This window comes from Stegostoma tigrinum, chromosome 36, assembly GCF_030684315.1.
Source record: "Stegostoma tigrinum isolate sSteTig4 chromosome 36, sSteTig4.hap1, whole genome shotgun sequence".
In the NCBI taxonomy this organism is placed as follows: domain Eukaryota; kingdom Metazoa; phylum Chordata; class Chondrichthyes; order Orectolobiformes; family Stegostomatidae; genus Stegostoma; species Stegostoma tigrinum.
The window spans coordinates 25,314,550-25,336,315 of NC_081389.1; the positions used below are offsets into that span (position 1 = coordinate 25,314,550).

Genomic DNA, 21,766 nt, shown 5'->3' on the forward strand with positions numbered 1-21,766 from the left:
ATAGAATGCGTTATGTTAGTTGACAAGATGCCAAATCAGAAAATTAATTATGCCCCTATCAACTCATAGCAAGTCCCAAAGGGCTGCCCTATATATTAACTGACACAAGAATCTGAAGAAAGTCTAAGCAAACAGTGCAGTAGAATACATCTTCAAAAAAAAATACGTAGTACACAGTGATTATAGCTCTCCAACTCTTCTCCATGACTTCTCATTCCAGTAAAATATATTGAAGTACATATTCTTAATAGATTTGCCCCTATCTTTTAGGCTTCATTTGAGTATTATAAAACAAAGTGTGATAGTGAACCACATGATAAAGGTACAGGACAGGTTAAAGTTTTAGATTTTAATGAGTGACTGAGGGAATTAAAGTCAGATGGTCAGACAAAGAAATAAACGCAAGGAATTTCAGAGCTTAGGACCCAAGCAGCTGTATCAAGGCAGGAATTCCAAACAATTCAAAACAAAATTGGGCCCCATATCCAAAATACTATGATACCGAAAAGCTGAAATAAAAAGCACACAATGCTGGAAATACTCAGCAGATTTGACATGATCTGTGGAGAGCTGAGGTTTTGCTTCCCGTTTGTTTCGATTTTGAGCCATGTATTTTCAGCACACCCTGTTTCCGAATTTAAGAAATTCGGTGAGCTGGCGGTATATACTAAAATCTGGCTCAAAACTGCCATCTAGTGTCAATCCCCAGAAACACTGCCACCCAGCGTGCAAACCTAGTAACACTGCCACCAGAATACAGTCGGTTCTACTGTAACGCAATAGTTATGTTCCTATGCAATATTGCATCCTAGAAAATGGTGCTATAGAAATAATGGGACCTATGGAAAAAGCGGGATTAGGGGCAGACCACCAAAACGGTCATTCAGAGTTGCTCAAAAATCATTCAAAAGCCTAATACAAAGAATAGCACTGTTTGAATAAATGTTTAAATCATATCTAATAATGAAATAAAAAAAGAGTACATTTAACACCTTATCTTGAAAAATGTCAAGATGACTTGATGGGGGAGGAGGTTTTGAGGTTGCTCTGTTGTTAATGCAGGGGCTGAGGGTGACCATCATTGCCACCTTCAGGTGCAGTTTATGGTTGCAGGGTTAGGGAGAATAGTTATTCCAGAGGCGGATGGATGCGGTTCATTGTCTTCTGCCTGTTTTTTGGCGTTGACTTAAAAAAGACATCCAGTTTTTGCTGCAGAGATTGTAGGAACTACAGATGCTGGAGAATCTGAGATAACAAGGTGTAGAGTTGCATGAACACAACAGGCCAAGCAGCATCATAGCAGCAGGAAAGCTGATGTTTTGGGCTTAGACCCTTCAGATTTTCTGAAGAAGAGTCTAGGCCCAAAATGTCAGCTTTCCTGCTGCGATGCTGCAGCTTGGACTGTTGTGTTCATCCAACTCTACACCTTGTTATTCCAGTTTTCGCTGTTTTGCCCTTTTTCATCTTTCATGAAGAAGCTGTTCATAAGGTGACAAATAAGATCTTATTCCAGGATCTGCTACCCTGCTACATTATTCAGTATAACTGTTGTCCTCTAAGGACTGCAACTGCTTCTCAGTTTCCTTCAGGGTGGAAGGCAAAACACGAAGTGGAAAGCTGTCATGGTGCTGCATTCTGGACAACATCTTTATCTCCAGCTTCCACTTCCCCTTCAACGACATGATGTTATAGATCAGCTGTAGAGGTCTTCACAGTGGAACTTGAACAGTTCTTCAACATTTTTCACTCTCCACTCTTCAAATCCAATTTGCTTTCCAATGTTCTTTGATTCTTGGGAGGTCCTCCGATGGATCAAAGCTTTTAAAATCTTGATAAAAGCCTGGGAGGCACTTCCGTCAAACTGCATGCGAGCAGTTGTTGTTGACATCACCCCATGATAATGTCAACTGCCTGCTTGATGTTCAAGCTCTTCCAAAATTGAAGAGCACTGTACTTATCCCTGAGTGGCTGCAATAAACCTCTTAAATGTGTGCCTGAAATAAGCAGCTTTAGGAGCTGCTACTGCAGTCCATGGGTTGAAGGAGAGAGTTTGTGTTTGGGAGTAGAAATAACACTTTGTTTCCAAGAGCTCACTAATGGTGGGAGAATGGCTTGGTTTGGTGCATTATCCAGGATGAGGAGAATCTTAAAATCCAAATATTTTTCCTGCAATACTTTCTAAAAACATCTTACAAAACATCAACAATAGGATCAGAAAAAAAATTATCCTGTCATCCAACCTCTTTTGCTTGACCTAAAGTAGACACCTATAGTAGTCTTAAGGTAACCTTTCAAGGCTTGTGGGCTGGCAGAGTGGTACGCTACCACAGGCTGAAGCTTTAAATTTCCACTGGCATTGGCACCCAGCAGCAGAGTCATACGATCCCTTGCCTCCTTAAACCTGGAGCATGAGCTTCATTCATAGAAACGTAGGTTCTCGATGCCATTTGCTTCCAGTATAAACCTGCCTCATCCAAATTGAAAATTTGATTTAAGTTGTAGCCTTCTTTGTCAATTAATTTTTTTTCTTAAAATATGGGAGGAAACATCATAACATATTCCTCGTCAGCACGGGTGGCTCCGCCACATAACTTTATGTTATGAAAAGCAGGGTGGTTCTTAAAACCAGCAAACCAGCTGCTACTAGCACTGAAGGCAGGCGCATCTGCAGGATTTTCAGCTTTTTTTGTTAGGTCCTCATTAATTGATAAGGCTTTCTCTAATGGTGAGAAAGGTGGTCCCAGGTCACTTTGTTTTGTTTAATCTTCTATGCACACACTTAGAAGCCACTCAATCTCCTCAAGTTCCTTTGTCCGTGACCTCACAGATTTATTAGCACTCAGACTTGTTCCAGCAATACAGCTTGCTTTAATCTTTGCTGCATTGTTTCTAATGGCGTGCAAGGTAGACTCCTTTATTCCTGTTATGCAAACTGTATCACATGTTCTCTCATTATGCTCAAAATGTTTTAGAACATCTAGCTTCTCTTCCAGTGTTATAGCCCTTCTTTTACATTCACCACCTACAATTTTCTCACCAGCATGCTTCTTGCTAACATTCTTGTCACTTTGTCCTCTCATTTTTGTGGGTAACAAGGCAGAATTTGCAAAATACCCAAAAATCATTGAGCACTGTACCTCTCACAGAAACCACTTCATGACCACATGATGCCAGTGCCAGGGACTCTTTCAGTGCTAACATTATGCATATTCTGGACAAAGCCTATGAAACAATCACATGATATTGACACATACTTCTCCACGCACTGGCAGAATTGGTTATAGCCAACACAAGTTTGCATTTTAGAAATAGCGTTCCCCGATTCATCAGTCACATTACAGCCAATTCACATTTTAGCAGAACCGACTGTACATCCCCCAGACACATTGCCACCCAGTGCTGAGGTCTAGAATCTATGATTTCAAATAAATCAGAAAGATGTTGGACATCCCTAGTGGCAGACTGCAACAAGAACAAAAATGAAGCAGTCAATAGAACTATATCAAAATTAACTTGGAATGTCAACTCTAGAGTTTATGATACTTGTTAGCCCTTGGTGGATCACTGTCATCTAAAGGCCTCCAAAGTGCTAGTATACTCTGAGCTGTTCCTGGCAACATTCTACCCACTGCACATGCACAGAAAGACTACAATCCAAATGCCGTCCTCAGCATTGTTGGCACCCAGGTTCCATTCCTGAAAACAGCGTTATGGACAATTTAAATTATCCTACACAGTGCTCACTCTTGATATCGATGAATACAAAGTTTAAAAAAAATTGAAAAATCTAATTGTTTTTGAACTAGACCTGAAAATAAATCGATGTTCATTCAGGCAGATTTTTTACAACTTTTGAATTGGGCAAAGTTAGAAGTGATTTTGATACCTTTTTAAGTTAAATCATCCCTCTGCTAATATTTAAGGAACTTCTAATAAAGTAAAAAAAAGTCTGTACGTGGTAGCAGTGTCAGAAATTGCTTAATTAACCATCCAAAATATGGAGAGTTTGGAGTCGTTAGCAAAGAGTTCCTTTCCTTAATGTATTTGGTGTACAAGTGGTTAAATGGTTAATTCTTATTACTCAGTAACTTCATTCCAGGGACGAGGAGTGAATATAATCTACACTTACCTTCAGCTCAGTGTTAATGGTAACAACAGGAGCCTCATCGTTAATGGGAATTACAGTAACAATAACTGACATTGGCTCACTCTGTCTGCCAATCTCAGAAATATTGGCAATCACAGTAAAGCTGTCCACTAATGTTTCACTGTTATCATGAAAATAAAACACTGCTTCTTCTTTGACCTAAAATGTGCAGAGAAGGAACATTAGGAAAGAACGTAGCAACTGCACATCAAACATTAAACTAATGGTTTAAATCAGTAGTACACCATATATATCACAGACCCAGTTACTGCACATCAGTGGGTATTTTGTGCATCTCATTGGCTCTTTTGTTTTACTGATCAGTCCACTGTTTATAAATGAACGAATATGTGCGACAAGTAGGGGAGGTTGTTGGAACAGCTGAGATCCCAAAGACAAGTAAAAACAGAGAGAGATGTTGTGTAGACGGGAAAGACCATTTCTGATTGATGGAGGGATCAGTGACCAAGGGCATGGATTTAAGATAATGGGCAAAAGGTTTATAGAGGAGATGAAAGGAAAAGCATTTTCACCAACAAGGTGGTGAGAATCTAGAACTCACTGCCTTTAAGGGCAGGAGAGGCCGAAATCATCATAACATTATACTTCATTTAAGAAGTACTTAGATGTACCTTTGGAAAGGCAATGGCCTAGTGGTATTATTGTGGGACTGTTAATCCAGAAACTCAGATAATGTTCTGAGGACCTGGGTTTAAATTCTGCCATGGCAGATGGTGGATTTTGAATTCAATAAAAAAAAAATCTGGAATTAAGAATCTAATGATGACCATGAATCCATTGTTGATTGGTAGAAAAACCGTCTGGTTCATTAATGTCCTTTAGGGAAGGAAACTGCCATCCTTACCTGGTCTGGCCTACATGTGACTCCAGACCCACAGCAATGTGGTTGATTCTTAGCTGCCCTCTGGGCAATCAGGGATGGGCAATAAATGCTGCCTGATTAGTGATGCCCTCATCCCGTGAGTGAATAAAGAAAACACGCAATGCCAAGGTATACAAGGCCAAGTGCTGGAAAGTGGGATTAGAAAAGTTGGGAGCTTGTTTTTGACTGGCACAGACCTTATAGGCATTTTTCTGTGTTGTAGATCTCTGGTATTATTTTTAAGGCAAAACTAAACAGCTGTAGACTTTACCAGGGCAGCATGATGAGGTCACACAATGATTTTCAGCACATGTAGTTGGCGGTACGTATAAAGGTTTCTCTAAATCGATGGCAAGTGTTGGCGGCATATTACATACTGAGGACAATATCCATGAGCATTAGGACAATTAAGACAAAAGAAATCTGACCAGCTAAAGTAGATACCGTTCAACACACCTCTTGCATAGTAAAAGACGAAATACTTTCTTCAGCAAGTCTTTGTCGTCCAATTCTACCATGTTTAGGAGTTTTAGTAATGTAAAATTCGAAATTTGAAGAAGTAAGATAATTGGAAACATTTAGAATATCTCCAGTGAGGGCTTGTGCATCACCTTCTTTCAAAGAGATATTCTGTGTCACCAAGAAAATTACATCAGGGATGAGTTCCACCAGCACTGTTAATCCATCCACCGTCTTAAATCCATTGGTCACATCAAGAACAAATGCATCGCCCTGAGGGCTGAATCTGGAATTAAGGTATTGAACTCTGCCTTTATTTATATCATCTTGGGAAAATGACTTGAGGGGTTTCTGTTGGCCAGTCGGTTGGCTCTCAGTAACCATGACCAGCTGGCCATGCACAGGAGCAGTTTTCACAGAGTAGATTAAATCTGAAGGAACACTATCATTGTGAGAAACCTGTCCAAGAAAAGCACATACAAATACACTTAATTAAAACACAAATAATAGCTTAATGATTCAATTAACAACAAACAATTAGTTTAAACATTGCAGCCAAAATGGTTTTACAGGCCAAGGCAAACAAATGGAATGAGCTGCCAGAAGAAGTGGTGGAGGCTAGTACATTACACCATTTAAAAGGCATCTGGACAGCTACATGAATATGAACAGTTTACAGGGATATGGGCCAAATGCTGGCAAATGGGACTAGACTAATTTAGGATATCTAGTCAGAATGGACAAATTGGACTGAAAGGTCTGTTTCCATGCTGTAAAACTCTGTGACTCTATGATTCTACATATTAACTCTGGGATTTTGTTAGTATATTGTCTTACAGTTCTTATCATATATTCTTGTGTCAACTTGAAAGATGTTTAGAATGATCAGAAGTTTCTCTGACTGTCTGATGAGTATCAGACTGTGTAACTACATACTGAGGACAATGTCCAAAAAACACTGAGGTGTCATACTAGGGAAGGATGACTTCCAAAGAACAGAGAAATTTTAAGCAATCATATGGTGGCACAGTGGTTAACATTGCTGCCTCACAGTGACAGGAACCTGGGTTCGATTCTAGCCTTGGGTAATTGTATTGCATGTTATCCCTGTGTCTTCATGTGTTTCCACCAAGTCCTCCAGTCTAAAGTTGGGCACGCCAGGTGGATTAGCCATGGTAAATGTGGGACTGGGTGGGATTCTCCTTGGAATAGGCTATTTTTGGACTGCAGGGATTCTATGATTCAAGGGAAATAACCCTTCTGAAAATTTGATAGAAACAGTTTGTTACTAAATACCTTATTATTTCCCCATAACGTTGATTAGCTCTCATCTTAACATCCGAAGTCCCAGAAAATACAATACATTTTTGTGGAATATCTCCTTGTGATTTAATGACTTAACCCTTGGAGTCTAAATACTATTCTGGTCAACCTAAACTGCACTCCCTCCAAGACCAGTATATCTTTTCCAACTAACAAAGTGTGAAGCTGGATGAACACAGCAGGCCAAGCAGCATCTCAGGAGCACAAAAGCTGATGTTTCGGGCCTAGACCCTTCCAACTATTTAGGATTTCTGACAGTGTTCTGCTGTGCTTTAACCAGAGATTTGTAAAAGTGAAATGAAATCTCTAACCCCTGTGAGGCAAGCTTTCCATTGGCTTTTCTTTTAAACATTAGTCTGTAAACAATTACATTGTAATGATCCTCCGTACCTGGACCCCCTGCCCCACCAACCAAGTCTCATTGAAACTTGACTCTTTGTAGTTTTCAAAAGTTTAAGCTTTAAGTATTCTGATCCATCCTTTCAAGTTGTTTACGTCATTTTTGCCTTTCTACTGAGATTTTATAGGTTCAGCAGGAAGTCTATACTTTGTGAATACTCAGTGAACGAAGCAAATTTAATCTTGGTCTACTATTATAGGTGAGAAATGTACACTAGGAGTCAATCAGCATTTTTAACAATCTTAGCACGATATCAAACTCACCCCGTCACCAAAAGCACATTTTTCAGAAAATTTCTTCTATATATGGTATCAAGAATAGCTGCAGCCCCAGGTAACACCACTGGTGAAATGTCACAAAGCAGAAATTCATTTAGTTCTGTTAAACATTTAATGCTAATCTTACACGTCGTGATCTCTTTAATTGAATTTCCAAAATTTTGTTCCATCCATCCGGTCCCAAAATCTCAATTGCCCACTTCCTCAAACATCCAGAAAGTTTTTATTTCAAATATCCCACATCCTCGGTCTTCCACTCCCCAGAGTGGCCATTCCAGATGTTCACTGCTCTTTGTGCAAACAAATTAAATCTAAGCTGTCTACACATCTTCTCTTGTATAAGCTTCAGCACAAATTCCCACCTTTGGAATTTCTCACTATCTCAAACAGATTATTGGAATTCAGTTCATACAATCCTTTCCGAATCTTCATTCTTGAATAATATCTCTCCTGATTCTACTTCACCAGGGTAAACAATCTCAGATTCTTCAACCAGACTTCATAGCTCAGATATTTTTAACTGGGTAAATAGGATCACAGTAGTTGTTAGATGAAAACAATCCGGGGTCCATATAAATGACCTTGTGGTATTCTACTGGTCACAGTGTACAACATTAATTGAGTTACTGACCAAACAGTGATTGATCTTCAACTAGTTTCTAGACATCAATTAGACCTGGACATGCGGTAAATAAACTCCCAGCAGCAGACAGCTTTGGGATCGTTAGATCTGCAAGTCACCTGTTTTTCTAAATAGGACCTCATGTGTCAAATTACTCATCTACCAGATGCCAAAATCCTATGTTCCAAAGGAACTATATCTAATCTGAGTTTGAATGAATCAATAGTAACCATTTTCACTGTTTTTTTAGCGGTCTCTTTCATAGGCAGACTACCCCCTCACTGAAAAATTGTTTCCACCAATTAATTTTGAATTTACCTCCCATGCCCCTACCCAACTCTTTGAAATCTTCTGTTGCATCTTCTATGCTGGACCATAAAACATAGGAGCAGAATTAAGCCAGTTGATCTATTGACTGTGCTCCGCCATTCAATCATGGCGGAAATGTTTCTCAACTCCATTATCCTGCCTTCTCCCTATAACACTTAATCCCTTTACCAATCAAGAATCTATCTATCAAGGTGCAACCGCAGATTATAGTCAACACTATCCAGTCCTTTAGAACCCTAAAAACAGTAATCAAGATACACCCTGTCTTCCCAAGCAAAAACATACTTAAACTAGAGTGATAGATGTCTAAAGTGCAGAAAAAAAGTCCCCTTCGCCCACACAGTTTGTGCTAAGCAAATAAAAAAAGCACCTAACTATTCTAATCTAAATAATTCTTGTTCAAAATTCAGCTTCTCCATTCCCCTCATTATTCTGGCTGCTCTCTTATGTATCCTTTCATTACTGCATTATCCTGTCCGAAACACAGTGATATAAATATAAATTGTGACCAGAACTGTACAAGATATTTCAACCAAGGTCACGCCACTGATTTATATTGTGACAGAGTTATTTCACTGGTTCAGCTCAATTTTGACCTTTCAATACATCCTAAAATATGTTTTGTTTTAATCCACTGCCAAGGATTGTTAGTAGACTCATTTATTGTCTATCAAGATCACTTAGTTCCCTGTCACTTTCCATACACATTATTTTCTTCCAATTAAGTAATAACCAGTTCCTGAATATGTTGTCCCCTTTGTGAAGCATTTTGAATTTCTTTCAATGGAATTATATTTGCTACCTGTCCTCCCAGTATAGTCAACTTCTCCTGTTGCTGTTTCTGTTCAGCTTTGCAGTCTACCATTTCCATTAGTTTGGAGCCTATATAGTGACAGGAGGAGATGCAAAAGAAACATTTCCCTTTTGATACTAGTTGGAAAGATTGGGTAGGCTGTCTTTTTTTGAAAAAAAAATCAATGAAACAGATTACTGACGGGAAATCAATCAAGGTCTTTAAAGATTGTGAAAGAGCTGAATAGGGTAGACGTAGAAAAGGTGTTTGTGTGTGTGTGCACGCGCGCACGTGTGTGTATGTGTGTAATTCTGACAGCATTAAGAATGTGGAACCTACTATTATGTGGAAATGGTTAAGGTGAATACTGCAAATATGTACATGGGAAAACTATACAAGTATATGAAGAGAAAGGGATAGAAGGATATGTTGGTAGGGTTCTATTAGGAGCAAAAACTCCAGCATGGATAAAATAAATTTTATGAATTCAAATATGGCCACTGTAGTGTGAGTTGGGTGCATTTTTATATTAAAATTTTTGATATAGTTACAGGTTGTTATGACTGTTGGTTGTATTGTGTTTAGTGCCCCAGGTTTGGATCTTTCTGGCTTTTCTACAGAATAATGATCAAAGGAAATAAACATAAATAAAGTTTGAAAAAGGGAAACATTTTAATAACTGAGAAATTAGATGGAGAAAAAAAAAATCACACAACATGGACCATTAAGGACAATCAGAAGGATTAACTAAATGTGAAAGATAACAGGGAGGAGTTAAATAAGAGTATAGTAATACCTAAAGAATTTATCCAAGTGTTAAATTTACCTTTGTGAACCTATTCAGCTGGGTTTAATGTCGAGGACCCAAGCTACGGACTATGAATCATTATTCCCTACAGTGCAGGAACAGGCCCTTCAGCCCAACAAGTCCACATCAACCCTTGAAGCATCCCACCCAGACCCATTCCCCCTATAACTAACCTAAGCTACACATCCCTGAATACTATGGGCAATTTAGCATGGCCAATCCACCTAACCTGCACATCTTTGGACTGTGGAAGGAAACTGGAGGAAAACCACGCAGACATGGAGAGAACATGCAAACTCCACAAAGACAGTCGCCTAAGGATAGAATTAAACATGGGTCCTGGTGCTGTGAGCAGCAGTGCTAACCACTGAGCCACTATACTGCCAGCATCACAGGGATTGACTACAAAGCTGCTCTAAAATAAATTTACCTGCAGAACCTAAGTGGCATTCACACAGACAACCATAAGCAAGATATTTAAATGTGATGCAATAAAGTTAAAGAAGTAATTCCAGATTCTGTAGTGAGCATTAAGAAAGACATGTAACTGTTTCACTTCATTAATATGGGCTGAACATAAAGGAAAAGGTCAAGTTTGAAACCTCAGGCAAAAGTAATGCGTACATATTCACAGTGGTGCGGTTGGCCAAGCAAATGGAATCAATTATTGAGAGACAGAGCCAATCCCACAAAAGAATTTTGGAAGTAGTCAGACAGATTTCCTAGGCACAAAAAGGCCAGATATCACAGCTGTAAAGTGTAAGAGCAAAAAAACATGTCACATCACCACCAGATGGTAGTATGAGACAGTGCAGATTTCCACTTTCACAGCAAACAATGTGGATAGATATGCTATCTAGCCCTACGTCCTATGGATCGCCCATCTTAGAAAGATGGGAAGTCAGAAAAGTCCTGCAGGATTAAAACCCATGGATCTCTGACTCCCACCCACAAGAGTTATACAGCATGGAAACAGACCCCTCAGTCCAAACAGTCCATGTTGAACATACTCCCAAACTAAACTAGTCCCACCTGCCTGCACCTGACTCATATCCCTCCAAACCTTTCTTATTCATGTATTTATCCAAATATCTTTTAAACATTCTAATTGTACCAGCATCCACCACTTCCTCAAGAAGTTCATTCCACAGGCAAACCATCCTCTGTGTAAAAAAAAATTGCCTGAGTCTCTCTCCTCTCACCTTAAAAATGTGCCCCCTAGTCTTGAAATGTCCCATCCTTGGGAAAATATAACTACCATTAACCCTATCTATATCCTTCTTGATGCTATAAGCTTCTATAAGGTCACATCACAACCTCCTACACTTCAGTGAAAGTTCCAGCCTATTCAGCTTTTCTTTACAACTCAACTCTTCTATATACGGTAACATCTGGCTAGGTCTCTTTTGAACCGTCTCCAACTTAACAATTTCACTCCTATCGCCCCAGAACTGGGCACAGAATACCAGAAGAGGCGTCACCAATTTCCTGTACAATCTCAACATGGCATCCCAACATAATCAAAGGACTTAGCAATGAGGTTAAGCATGCCAAACATCTTTTTAGCCCAGCCTGTTTATATGTGACACAAACTTCAAATTCCACTGAGAGACATGAAACAAAGTTGAGGAAACTATTTCACTCAAAGGGCTTAATGTAAATTGGGGCCCTCTTTAAACCTCTCCACTGAGCTTTCCAAATTTTATATTTCCTATGCTGTTTGATACTTCTTTTAATTATGTAATATTAGTAACTTGCTTTCACAAGCATGAACAAAAGATTTATCACTGCATTTTTTTGGAAAATAGGTTCTGTTCTTCAAAGGAATGAAAATTATCTTTCAAACAGAGGCAGGCAAGCGGACAATCAACCTGTCACCTGCCTATGCCCAATTGCCAAGAGGTTACAGATGGGTGATTGATCAGGCAGAGATGGCCAGCCTCCAAAATAATCTAATTCAACAGGGATAGTTTGGGAGAGGGGGAATATGAGCAAGAGCAAAGACTTGAGCTGCTATCTTCTTGAAGAAAAATGAGGAATTCCCCTACATCAGCCTGAGTTAAGAACATACATAACTGCCACCAATGGCTACCATGAAGGACACCTGGGATGTGGAAGAGCAGTGCCTCTACTTGTCCATTTTATAGGATTCAGGACCAGCGAATCATTCTAATGTGTCACGGGTTACACATTTCTTTTCTTTACCTTGTTAACCAAAGTCCTGTATCTAAACTAAGTTTATTGAGAAGTCCAACAGAAAATTGCTATAAATCATTAACTATATTAGGTAATCATGATTTTGTATCACCTAAAACCAATAGGTGATAGAGGGGCATAATACGTCATAGGAGAGCACACTGATTTACCTGAATATACATTTATTTCAGGGTTTAGTAACAGGTTAACAGTAAAATTCCCTTGATAACTCAATTAATAAATAAAACAACAAAACCACATTGTTCAAAGCTTTAGTCAAAGTTCACTGCCTGATCTGCACCACATCAGCTGATGTCAACTAGGGCAGATATTGGGTGTCATAATTATTCCTGGCAACCCAAGATATAAGAAAGAAATAAGAGGCCAGAGTTCCCTATCACAAAGTAAATCTTCAGAGAGAATGGGATTAAGCTTAATGTGATGATTTCGCTAACTAAATGATTGCTGATATTCATTGTCAAAGTGGATCATAAAATATATAGATGGATGATGCTTGAAAATGATTGAAAAACAATGAATGCGTGGCGGGGGGTGAAATAGTTGCAAATTTTTAGCAAAGCATCTTTACCTTGTCTCTAGTACCTAAGTATAAAGCTGGCAGAATGAGTAGGCAGATAATGACAAGGGAAGATTGTAAACATTTATCATTTAATTAGAAAAGCAAAGAATAACAGAATTCAATTAAGTTTGTTAATTAATTAGACTGAACCAACAGATTGAGTGTAATTAATTATTATTAATAAAATTCAGAGCTGAAGTGGCAAGTATGTAGATTATTTATTTGATTGGCAGGGACACAGACACTGCCAGAGGAGGGAAGTTAAAAGTGAAGTGGAGGAGCCAGCAAGGAACAGTTAATTTAATTTTTATATTTCTTATTAAGACCTGGAAATAAGGAAAAATGTAGTAACCATTAAAACACCAGCAGTTTCACAGCATTCCATCATTCTCCAGACTGGATATATTCTGAGGTTTGCACCCACACACTGGGTCAGTGGTAACAAATACAAACAAATTAATTTGAACTTATATACTTTATCATACCAATGAGTCATCCCAAAGCATTTTCTTAACCAGCACATTACTATAGTCACTGAAGTTACTAATGATGGTAAATGTGGCAGTCAGTTGTGCACCGCAAACTATCATAAACAGAAAATTAATGACTGATCAATTAATATGTTTTGGGTATCAACTGAATATTGATCAAGCCTGGGAGAATGCCTGAGTTCTTTTTGAATAGTTCAGAGGAACGTTTCACATCTGAATGAATAAACAAACAACCTGGTTGTAATATCTCAACGAAATGGCACTTCAATGCAACACTCCCTCAGGATTGCACTGAATTGTCAGTACAAATTGTGTGCTTAGGTGTGTTATACGGCTTGAACTAACCAAGCAAACTTGACATATCTTATACTTACACAAGGCAGTGCTTGCAAGAAAAAAAATCAGCTATATAAGTCAAATAACTCAACAAAGTAAATGTATAAATACAGTTTACCTTGGACAAATTCAATATTTCTGTGACTAAGAAATAAATTTTAGATGCACATTACAACTTCAACTGAACAACCTTAATTAAATAATATTAAAACACTTGGCAACTGCAGGGGTCTGTCTGAAGAGAGCTTGTCAATTTATTCCTAGTGACTAATCTCATTTATTAACACCTTAAGAGCTTCCTGTCATCTAAACTAGATGCAATTTAAGCTATTTCTCATAGACTCTTAAAATAACCAGAGGTTTGGAGTTCTAATAATGAACTGTTCTTAAACTAACCATTGATCCAAAGCAGATGTAGCCAATCAGATCCATCTGGTGGCAGCTATTCAACTTCAAAAAAATCTAGGCAAATAATTTGGTTTCTCTGTTCGTAACTAACAACCTCAAGAATTTCTTTCAGGATAGATTGTGCAGTCCTTAGGAGGAGACAAATGATTCATCACTCCAACAGACACATCTTTGTGCAAAAGCAATCTCTTCAAGTAGAACTATTGAAAGAAACATGAATTTCTTTGCAGAAGTAACCAATCTTTATGCACTTTAGAAATGTAATACCACTTGACGTAAACATCAAGCTGAGTGAGCTTAATTTAAGGACCTGGGTAGCAAAATGGCTGCATGATTTGAATGCTGCCAATTTAGTTGCTTTCTAAATAAATCAGTGTGCTACTCAAAAGAGGCAAAGCACTTTTTTTAGTGAATCTCACTTTAATCTTCCTCAAGATAGCATGAGTTGGTGCATTCAGAAGGGTACAAGTTTAAGGGAATTATAAATTAAACAGTTTACACTTACAAGAAGTTGATCTCGCCAAATTTTCTTTGCTCCCCCTTGGTTTACAAAGATCTTTTTATTGTGTACTACAATTGGTGGGTATTGATGATGCTCCAAGAAGATCAAAATGGGAAAAGCTCCCTTTGTCTTGATCTCTTTCACTTCAACCATAAATTTAAAAAAGTCTCTTGAACGCTGGCTGTTGTCATGGCGATACACCACTCGGCCATCATTTATATCTTTCTGCGAGAAAGAATGATCCAGTTTACCATTTACTAGAATTTCTCCGTGACTCGGTGGAAATGTTATCTGGTATACTATTTCTTCTTCACGCCAAATGTCCATGTTGGACTCCACACCAAGGAAATGGCCAAGGATAGGCAACTCTTCTCCTTGGTGAACCAAGAATATGGAATTATTGACTATTCTCAGATATGGATCTAATGCATGAACTTCCAGGATTGTCCTAGTTTGATGCACACCATCAGACACTTGTAACTGGAAAGTTCCTCGTTGAGCTCCGTAATGTTTAAACAACACTTGTTTCTTCTCCATATCTTCCTGACTGAAACGGGAAAGTTCATGAGCAGTGTCATCTGCAGAAACAATGTTACCATTGGAGATACCCCATTTGGTATAAATCAATTGGGAATCATCAAAATCCGAGTCTGCATCATGAAAACGAAGTTCAGCTGTGGTTAGCAAGTGTTGCCCATTTAATGTCACGTTAAATGTCTTGTTCACCACTCGAATTGGTGGCTGATCATTTACTGGTCTTATATAAATACTCAATGTTCCAAGAACCACAACTACCTCAGGGTCATCATCTTCAGACTGTTCCGAAACAACAAAAACAATTTTGTCTTCTAAAGTTTCAGAGTCATCATGCTTATACATCAACTGCTCTTGGAGAATGTCATCATTGGTAAAGATTGTGATGGATTTTTCATGGTCCGGCTGCATGATCAGTTTCCCATGCTGAGGACCCTGGCTGACATTGTACACAAAAGCAGTAGTGCTGTGACCTATGGTGAAAAGTTGATCTTTGGTGATTGTTTGTGTGCCTCCTTCTGTCACAACCAGTGGCTTACTCATCAAAATTGGTACCTCTGGATCAATGCCAATCAATATTGGATAAGTATATACAGGTGAGTGCTGGTCTCCAACAAAAACCTGAAACTGGAAGCTGTCTTGGGTTTCCTCAGAATTTCTAACTGTTGCTTCATAAGTGAGACCTATTTGCTTCAAATCCTCTTGAGTGAAGGTCGATCCAACTTGTAGCTCCTTGTCCAGAACTTGCAGCTTTCCTTTATCTGGAGACTTTAAAATGACATACCTGAATAGATCAGAAGGGATCGTGTGGCCTTCTATTGCAGCTTCCAGTTCATTTTGTGTAATCTTTCCTCGTCTAACATTATTTAACTCATTTGGAGATATCTTCACCAGTGTTATTTTAGCTCTCTTTATTTTAATTAAAAAAACATTATTTTCAAAGATTTGCTGTCCAACTGTCACTGAAAACTTAAGTTTTTCAGTTATATCATGTCTGCGAAACTCAGGATCTGTGCTGAAGTAGCGAAGATATCCCTGCTCTATATCATCCTGATGGAAAGTCTTCACTGGTTTCCATTTCCCATTGTCATCAAATTTCTGTACCTCCCCATAATATAATGGCTCAGTAATGTTATATAAAATATCCACCTTCTGCTTGACTGCATTTGTCTCTACAGACAGATTGCTGATGGTGATTAGATTGACACCTCCTTGTGAAAGAATTAAACCTGTATTATTTCCCACTTGCACATCAGGTTTTAAGGCCACTATTCTCAAAGGAGTTGGGTCACTTATTTGTTCCCCATCAGTGACCTGAAGGAATAATTCAGAAACTTTGGCCCCAGTATTAACATAACGAATATTTCCCAGTTTCAAATCTTGACATGAAAATTCTCTAAGTCTCTGGCCAGGGCTTCTTACATCTTCCACAAAACCTGGATCTTTTCTATTAACTATTATAATTCTTAACTCAGAACAAACATTGTCAACATCTACAATATGAATGACATCTGGACCAAGGGTTTTCCAAGTATTTTTAAGAATTGTCATAACATTTCCATTTGGCAAGGTTAATTCTGGTGGGTCATTGACAGAGATTATCTTTATACTAAACGTGTAACGTTGACCCTGTTTTAAACAGTTGGGGATCTCTTTTTTACTATGAACAGATACTTCAAATTTTAACTGGTCAAGTGACCCTTCAGATCCATCATGTTTATATGTTATATGATGGTGGATTACATCTAAAAGGGTGAAGGCTTTCCTACTCTTTGCACCTGGAATATTCAGTTCCAAGGAACCATATCTTGCTTCTTGAATTATTTTGAAAACTACTTGAGAATTTCTCACCCCAATTCTGCTCAAATCAATAGTGGGATGAATATGGATGAGCTCCAAGGTGGACCTTCCTGCTTCTTTTACAATTAAAGGTGTCAGATTCAGTAAGCTAGTAAAATTACTGAAGATTTTAGACATGTTCTTATTGAGCATACAAGGTGCATTGGTGGTTAGGAGCTCATGAAAACTTGGAGTTGGTGTGGCTGAAACTTTATCCTCCAGTTTATTCTTACTTTTCTCCAGCCCTTCACTCTCTTCATCCTCACATACAGTACTAATACCCTTGGTGACTAGCGCATCTACCAAACCTTTCTTTTCTAAGTTGACCCGCATATTTCGAATGCAACCAATGAAGGAGCCAGATATTGTTCCTTCCATCAACCCATTTGACAGTCCACGTTTAATTAATTCAAAAGTGGTTTTGTTGTCTATTCCACCAATGAACAAGTGTCCTTGGAGATCCAAATGTATCTTCTTAGTGTCAATCAGTTGTTTTTGAGATAATTCATCATCTACTGTAACCTCTATAAAGTTCACATTAAATAACATTTTAACATTGTGCCATCTCCCATCACTAACAAAACGAGTATTATCAAATACAACAATTCCACCTCTGTTGTCAAGTAAAACACGGAGATGACCATCAGTAATTTCTAAGACAATAAAATCTGTCTGCCATCCTGCATGATACAGCAATGGAGCTTGTAGAATTGTTGTTTTCAGAAAGCACTCAAATGTTCCCTCCTCTCTTGAACTCCAACTCGAAAAGGAAATGTAAGATTTTGGTCCAAGAAAGTTGCTGGGATAATCATCCCCTGCTATAATTACATTGCTACATCCATCCTCTATTTCGTAAACAGTTCTATATCTGGGATGTGTTGCAAGTGAGAATAAGATGTCATAATCATTGAACACAGCCTTGGAAATACAGCCTCTGAAATGAGTGGATTCCCTCGAGAGGTAAGGGATCTCTGCGTCCCCAGGTCCACCCACATACAGCCCATTGTTGACATTCAACTTATTGAGATGGCCAAGCACTTGCACCGAAGTTGTGAAGAGTTCATCTACAGTCAAACTTAGGGTCTTGTTCTCGTGCACAAGATAAACATCATGCCAGACAAGATTGTTAAGTTTCAGGCCAGTCTGAGAATGCAATATAACCTCTCCAGATCCAAGTTCTAATTTCACCTGAAAGATAAAAGCACACATAAAATACAATTTTAATTGGAATCACAGAGGTTGGAAACAACTAGATTCACATAACTGTTATTACCCTGTTCTGTTGTTTAGTCTTGCACAGAATATGATTATAAAGGACAGAGTGGTCTGAAGCCAAGGAAAGCAGCTTATTGACTGGAAGGCACACAAGAGGAGCCTCATGTTCTGTAGAATTTAACAGAACAAATGTCTGTTCAATGGAAGGACTTGGATCTTTGTAAAAAAAAATGTTCAAGGGATGTGACCATCACTAACCAGGCCAACATTTACTGCCCATCGCTAATTACTTTGAGGGCAGTTAACAGTCAACCACATTGCATGAAAGCCTGATCAGATAAGGACAGCAGATTCCCTTCTCTTAAGAACAACTATTGACAATAGTTACATGGTCACCATTAGATAAGTTTTTTATTGAATTCAAATTTTATCATCTCACATTGTCAGATTGAACACTCATCCTCAAAACTTTAACCTGGGGTTCTGGATTACTAGTCCATTTACACTAGCACCACACACCTGTTACCCCAAAAATTTGAAGAAGCTTCAATAAAAAGATTCAAGGCCTAGCTAGAAACAGAATACTGCAGAAATAAAGAGAATAGACACTTTGAAGTTGAATTGGTGACACAAGGGACTCAATAAACAGAACATTTCCAACTGAATGTTTCTTTTCCTGCATGTATTAGATGGCATGGAGAAACAAAACCTGCAGTAAGATGTCCCAAGAAATTGACCCTACTGATTGATACTTTAACATCAGCCCCATTACCTCAGGGGTCAGTTAGCTCAGTTGGCTGGTCGGTTGAGTGAGGTCAACAGCATAGGTTCAATTCCCACACTGCTGAGGTTACCATGAAGGACTCTACTTCTCAACCTCTTCCCTTGCCTGAGGCATGGTGACCCTCAAGTTAAACCACCACCAGTCATCTCTCTCCAATCTCTGTTTGAAAATCCTGATTACACAAGAAATGGGCAATACTTCAGCTTAAAACTTCTATCAGTGACAGTTTTCTTAGTGATACCTGGATTATGCATTCGGCTTTGGAAATGTATTGTTTGCATTAACTCTAGCTAGACTTAAGGTATAAATAATTACTCATGTGGCAATATTGCTTTTTATATACATATTGCTGTTGAAGCTACAAACTGTCTCCCTACACTCTAAGCACCAGGAAAATGAGCTTAGATACAGCCACCCAGATCCAAGTTTCTAGTTCAGTGGGGACACATCCTAATCACATTTAATCTCCCCTAGTAAATAGCTAATCCTAAAGCACTAAATAAAAAATGTTTCTGGAGATAACTCCTGAAAGGCAAAATCAGTTATCAGTGTCAATAAAATAATTCATTTTCTTCAGCTTCTAAGTATGTTATCAGCAGGCTCATTTTAGAATCATTTTCATATTACTGGGGAAGTCACCTATTAACATATTTGGGTATTGGCACAATCATCCAGATACAGTGCCTGAATGGAACCATGCTGTATGGGAAGCTCTTTCCTATGCTCTTGTTCTTCTGCCTACATGGGATAACCTATCAGTAGCTGCTCTGATTATTTGTAGACATTTTGGTGCATCTTTGTTCTTGATCATCAGTTTTGCACAAATTCTTCTTATACATAGCTTAACACCATATCCCAGAGATTGGTATGACCAGTTCCCCATTAAAGGAAACCAACAGCCTTTTAGCAGTTGTCAAAATTAAAAATTCTCTCTGCTGATCCATGTCCCTCAGCAAAAACAGAAATTGTTGGAAAAGCTCAGTGGGTCTGGCAGCATCTGTGGAGAGAAATCAAAGTTAACATTTTGGGTCTAATGACCCTTCCTCAGTACGGGTTTGCTGTAACAGTGACTGCCATGTGAAGGGGATCTTATAATCAACAGCATTGTGTTGAGTGCGCCTGACAGAGAAAGAACAAGGTAGCTGCATACTGAAGCTTTGCACTAGGAAGTGCATGGGCTTCACTGCAATGAGAAGTATGGCATTGTTAATGTTGTATTATACATTTCAATCCATCATCTGATGTAATATTTATTGTATTCCAGCAATAGAAATCTGGACTAATCAACTCAATGTACTAAGAAGCAGCAGACGATCAGGATGTGCAGCTGAGTAGACATTTAATCAATTTGTTTTTGGGGATAGGAAGAATCCTTTTCAGGAGATTACATTAATAGGATGCATGATGGATCATAACATACATGGCTATGAACATATTTTTGAAAATAAGAAAGATCATTTGGCTTGTTATGTTATACAGGCAATCCTTACAAATCCTATACCCAGTATTTCTTTGTGGTTTCTCCTGTTCTGTCACTGTAGCTTTGGTGAAAACTCCATGCGTATGGGGATTCTGCTGAATTCACCAAGGTACCAGAGAAGGCTCAAGGAAACTGTCACTAGCGCTATACACTTGTACAATAATCAGCACTTCAAGCTGCCAAATCCAGAAATGGTCATGTTAGGAAAGTCATTTACAGCTGAATGGTATTGGCTGTGTTCTTCAGCCTACACTCCTTTACACCAATCTGAACTTCACAGTGCACAGGTCTACTCCGAAAGTACATGAACAAAATTTGCAAAATGCTTACATTGCAGAATATAATTGGTGGTCATATAGCTTATTTACATGCAGGAAAGCACAATACTCTGTTTGCTAAAAGTACTCACAAAGACTTCTCTATTCACCCAATGATGTTAATTGTTTGGAGAGACATTTTCCCCAGCGTGAAAATTATTCACTCTGGTTGTTACCCATCCGTATGTATACAAATATGGTTATTATGGCTGTATGTCACAATTGGTTTGAATACATATTATCCCAGAGAATGTTGTACCTGCAATACTCCAGCATACAACTCCATCAGCAGGTAGTCACTTTGACCTGAAGCTAGGAAGAGAAGTCCATTTTGTTTACTGGTCAGAAACGTCATGGAGAGTCTGCTGGAGGTAAAAGCCCCAAGTTCCCTCACCTCCATGTAACTGTCTCCAAAGAAAGACACTGCAACAAACAAGAATGTAAAATATCAGTCTCATGAACTCAAAGAATGAAGTTCAAGATAAACCATTTTTTCTTGCCAAACCCCTCCTATGTCTCAATAAATTGACTCGTTACTGAGGTCCAGTTTAGCAAGCACTGGTTGTTTTCTGTCTAAATAATCACTCTTAATTTTTATGTTTTGAAAGCCATTCCACCACTGGAGATATCACAACTAAACCAAACCCCATTCTGATCAAAAACAGTCAGTGCTGGAGAAGTTCAGCAGACCTAGCAGTATCAGTTGAGAGAAAAAGGAGTAAATTTAGTGAGTCCAGTGACCCTTCATCAGCCTTGATTGCTAGCCACCCAATCCCCCTTCCAGCAAAGATTTGTGGATGAATTTTGACTCCTTAATTTAAAACTGCCAAGTTCAAATGTACCATCCCTAGTGTAATGCTGATCAGTGAATTGTATGGGAATTTCCATACAATAGTTTTTCAGAAATACAGTAGAAGAACACCATACAAGTTGCTATACATCAAAAATATAAGTACTTCATTGACCGCAAACCAAGCACTTTAGGATATCCTGTGGTTGTGAAAGGTCAGACAGAAACACAAACTTTGTCTCTTTCCTGCA

The 21,766-nt window shown here is 38.6% G+C and overlaps 1 protein-coding gene across 1 annotated transcript in view; it reads right to left on the reverse strand.

Moving 5' to 3' along the window:
• Positions 1 to 21,766, reverse strand: part of LOC125446760 (chondroitin sulfate proteoglycan 4-like) — a 92,149-nt gene that overhangs the window by 21,237 nt on the left and 49,146 nt on the right. The window contains exons 2-5 of the mRNA XM_059640159.1: positions 20,985 to 21,148; positions 14,560 to 18,117; positions 5,487 to 5,948; positions 4,130 to 4,306 (exon numbers count right to left, since the gene is read on the reverse strand). Of these exons, the coding sequence (XP_059496142.1) occupies positions 4,130 to 4,306; positions 5,487 to 5,948; positions 14,560 to 18,117; positions 20,985 to 21,148 (4,361 nt within the window). The remainder of the gene's footprint in view (positions 1 to 4,129; positions 4,307 to 5,486; positions 5,949 to 14,559; positions 18,118 to 20,984; positions 21,149 to 21,766) is intronic.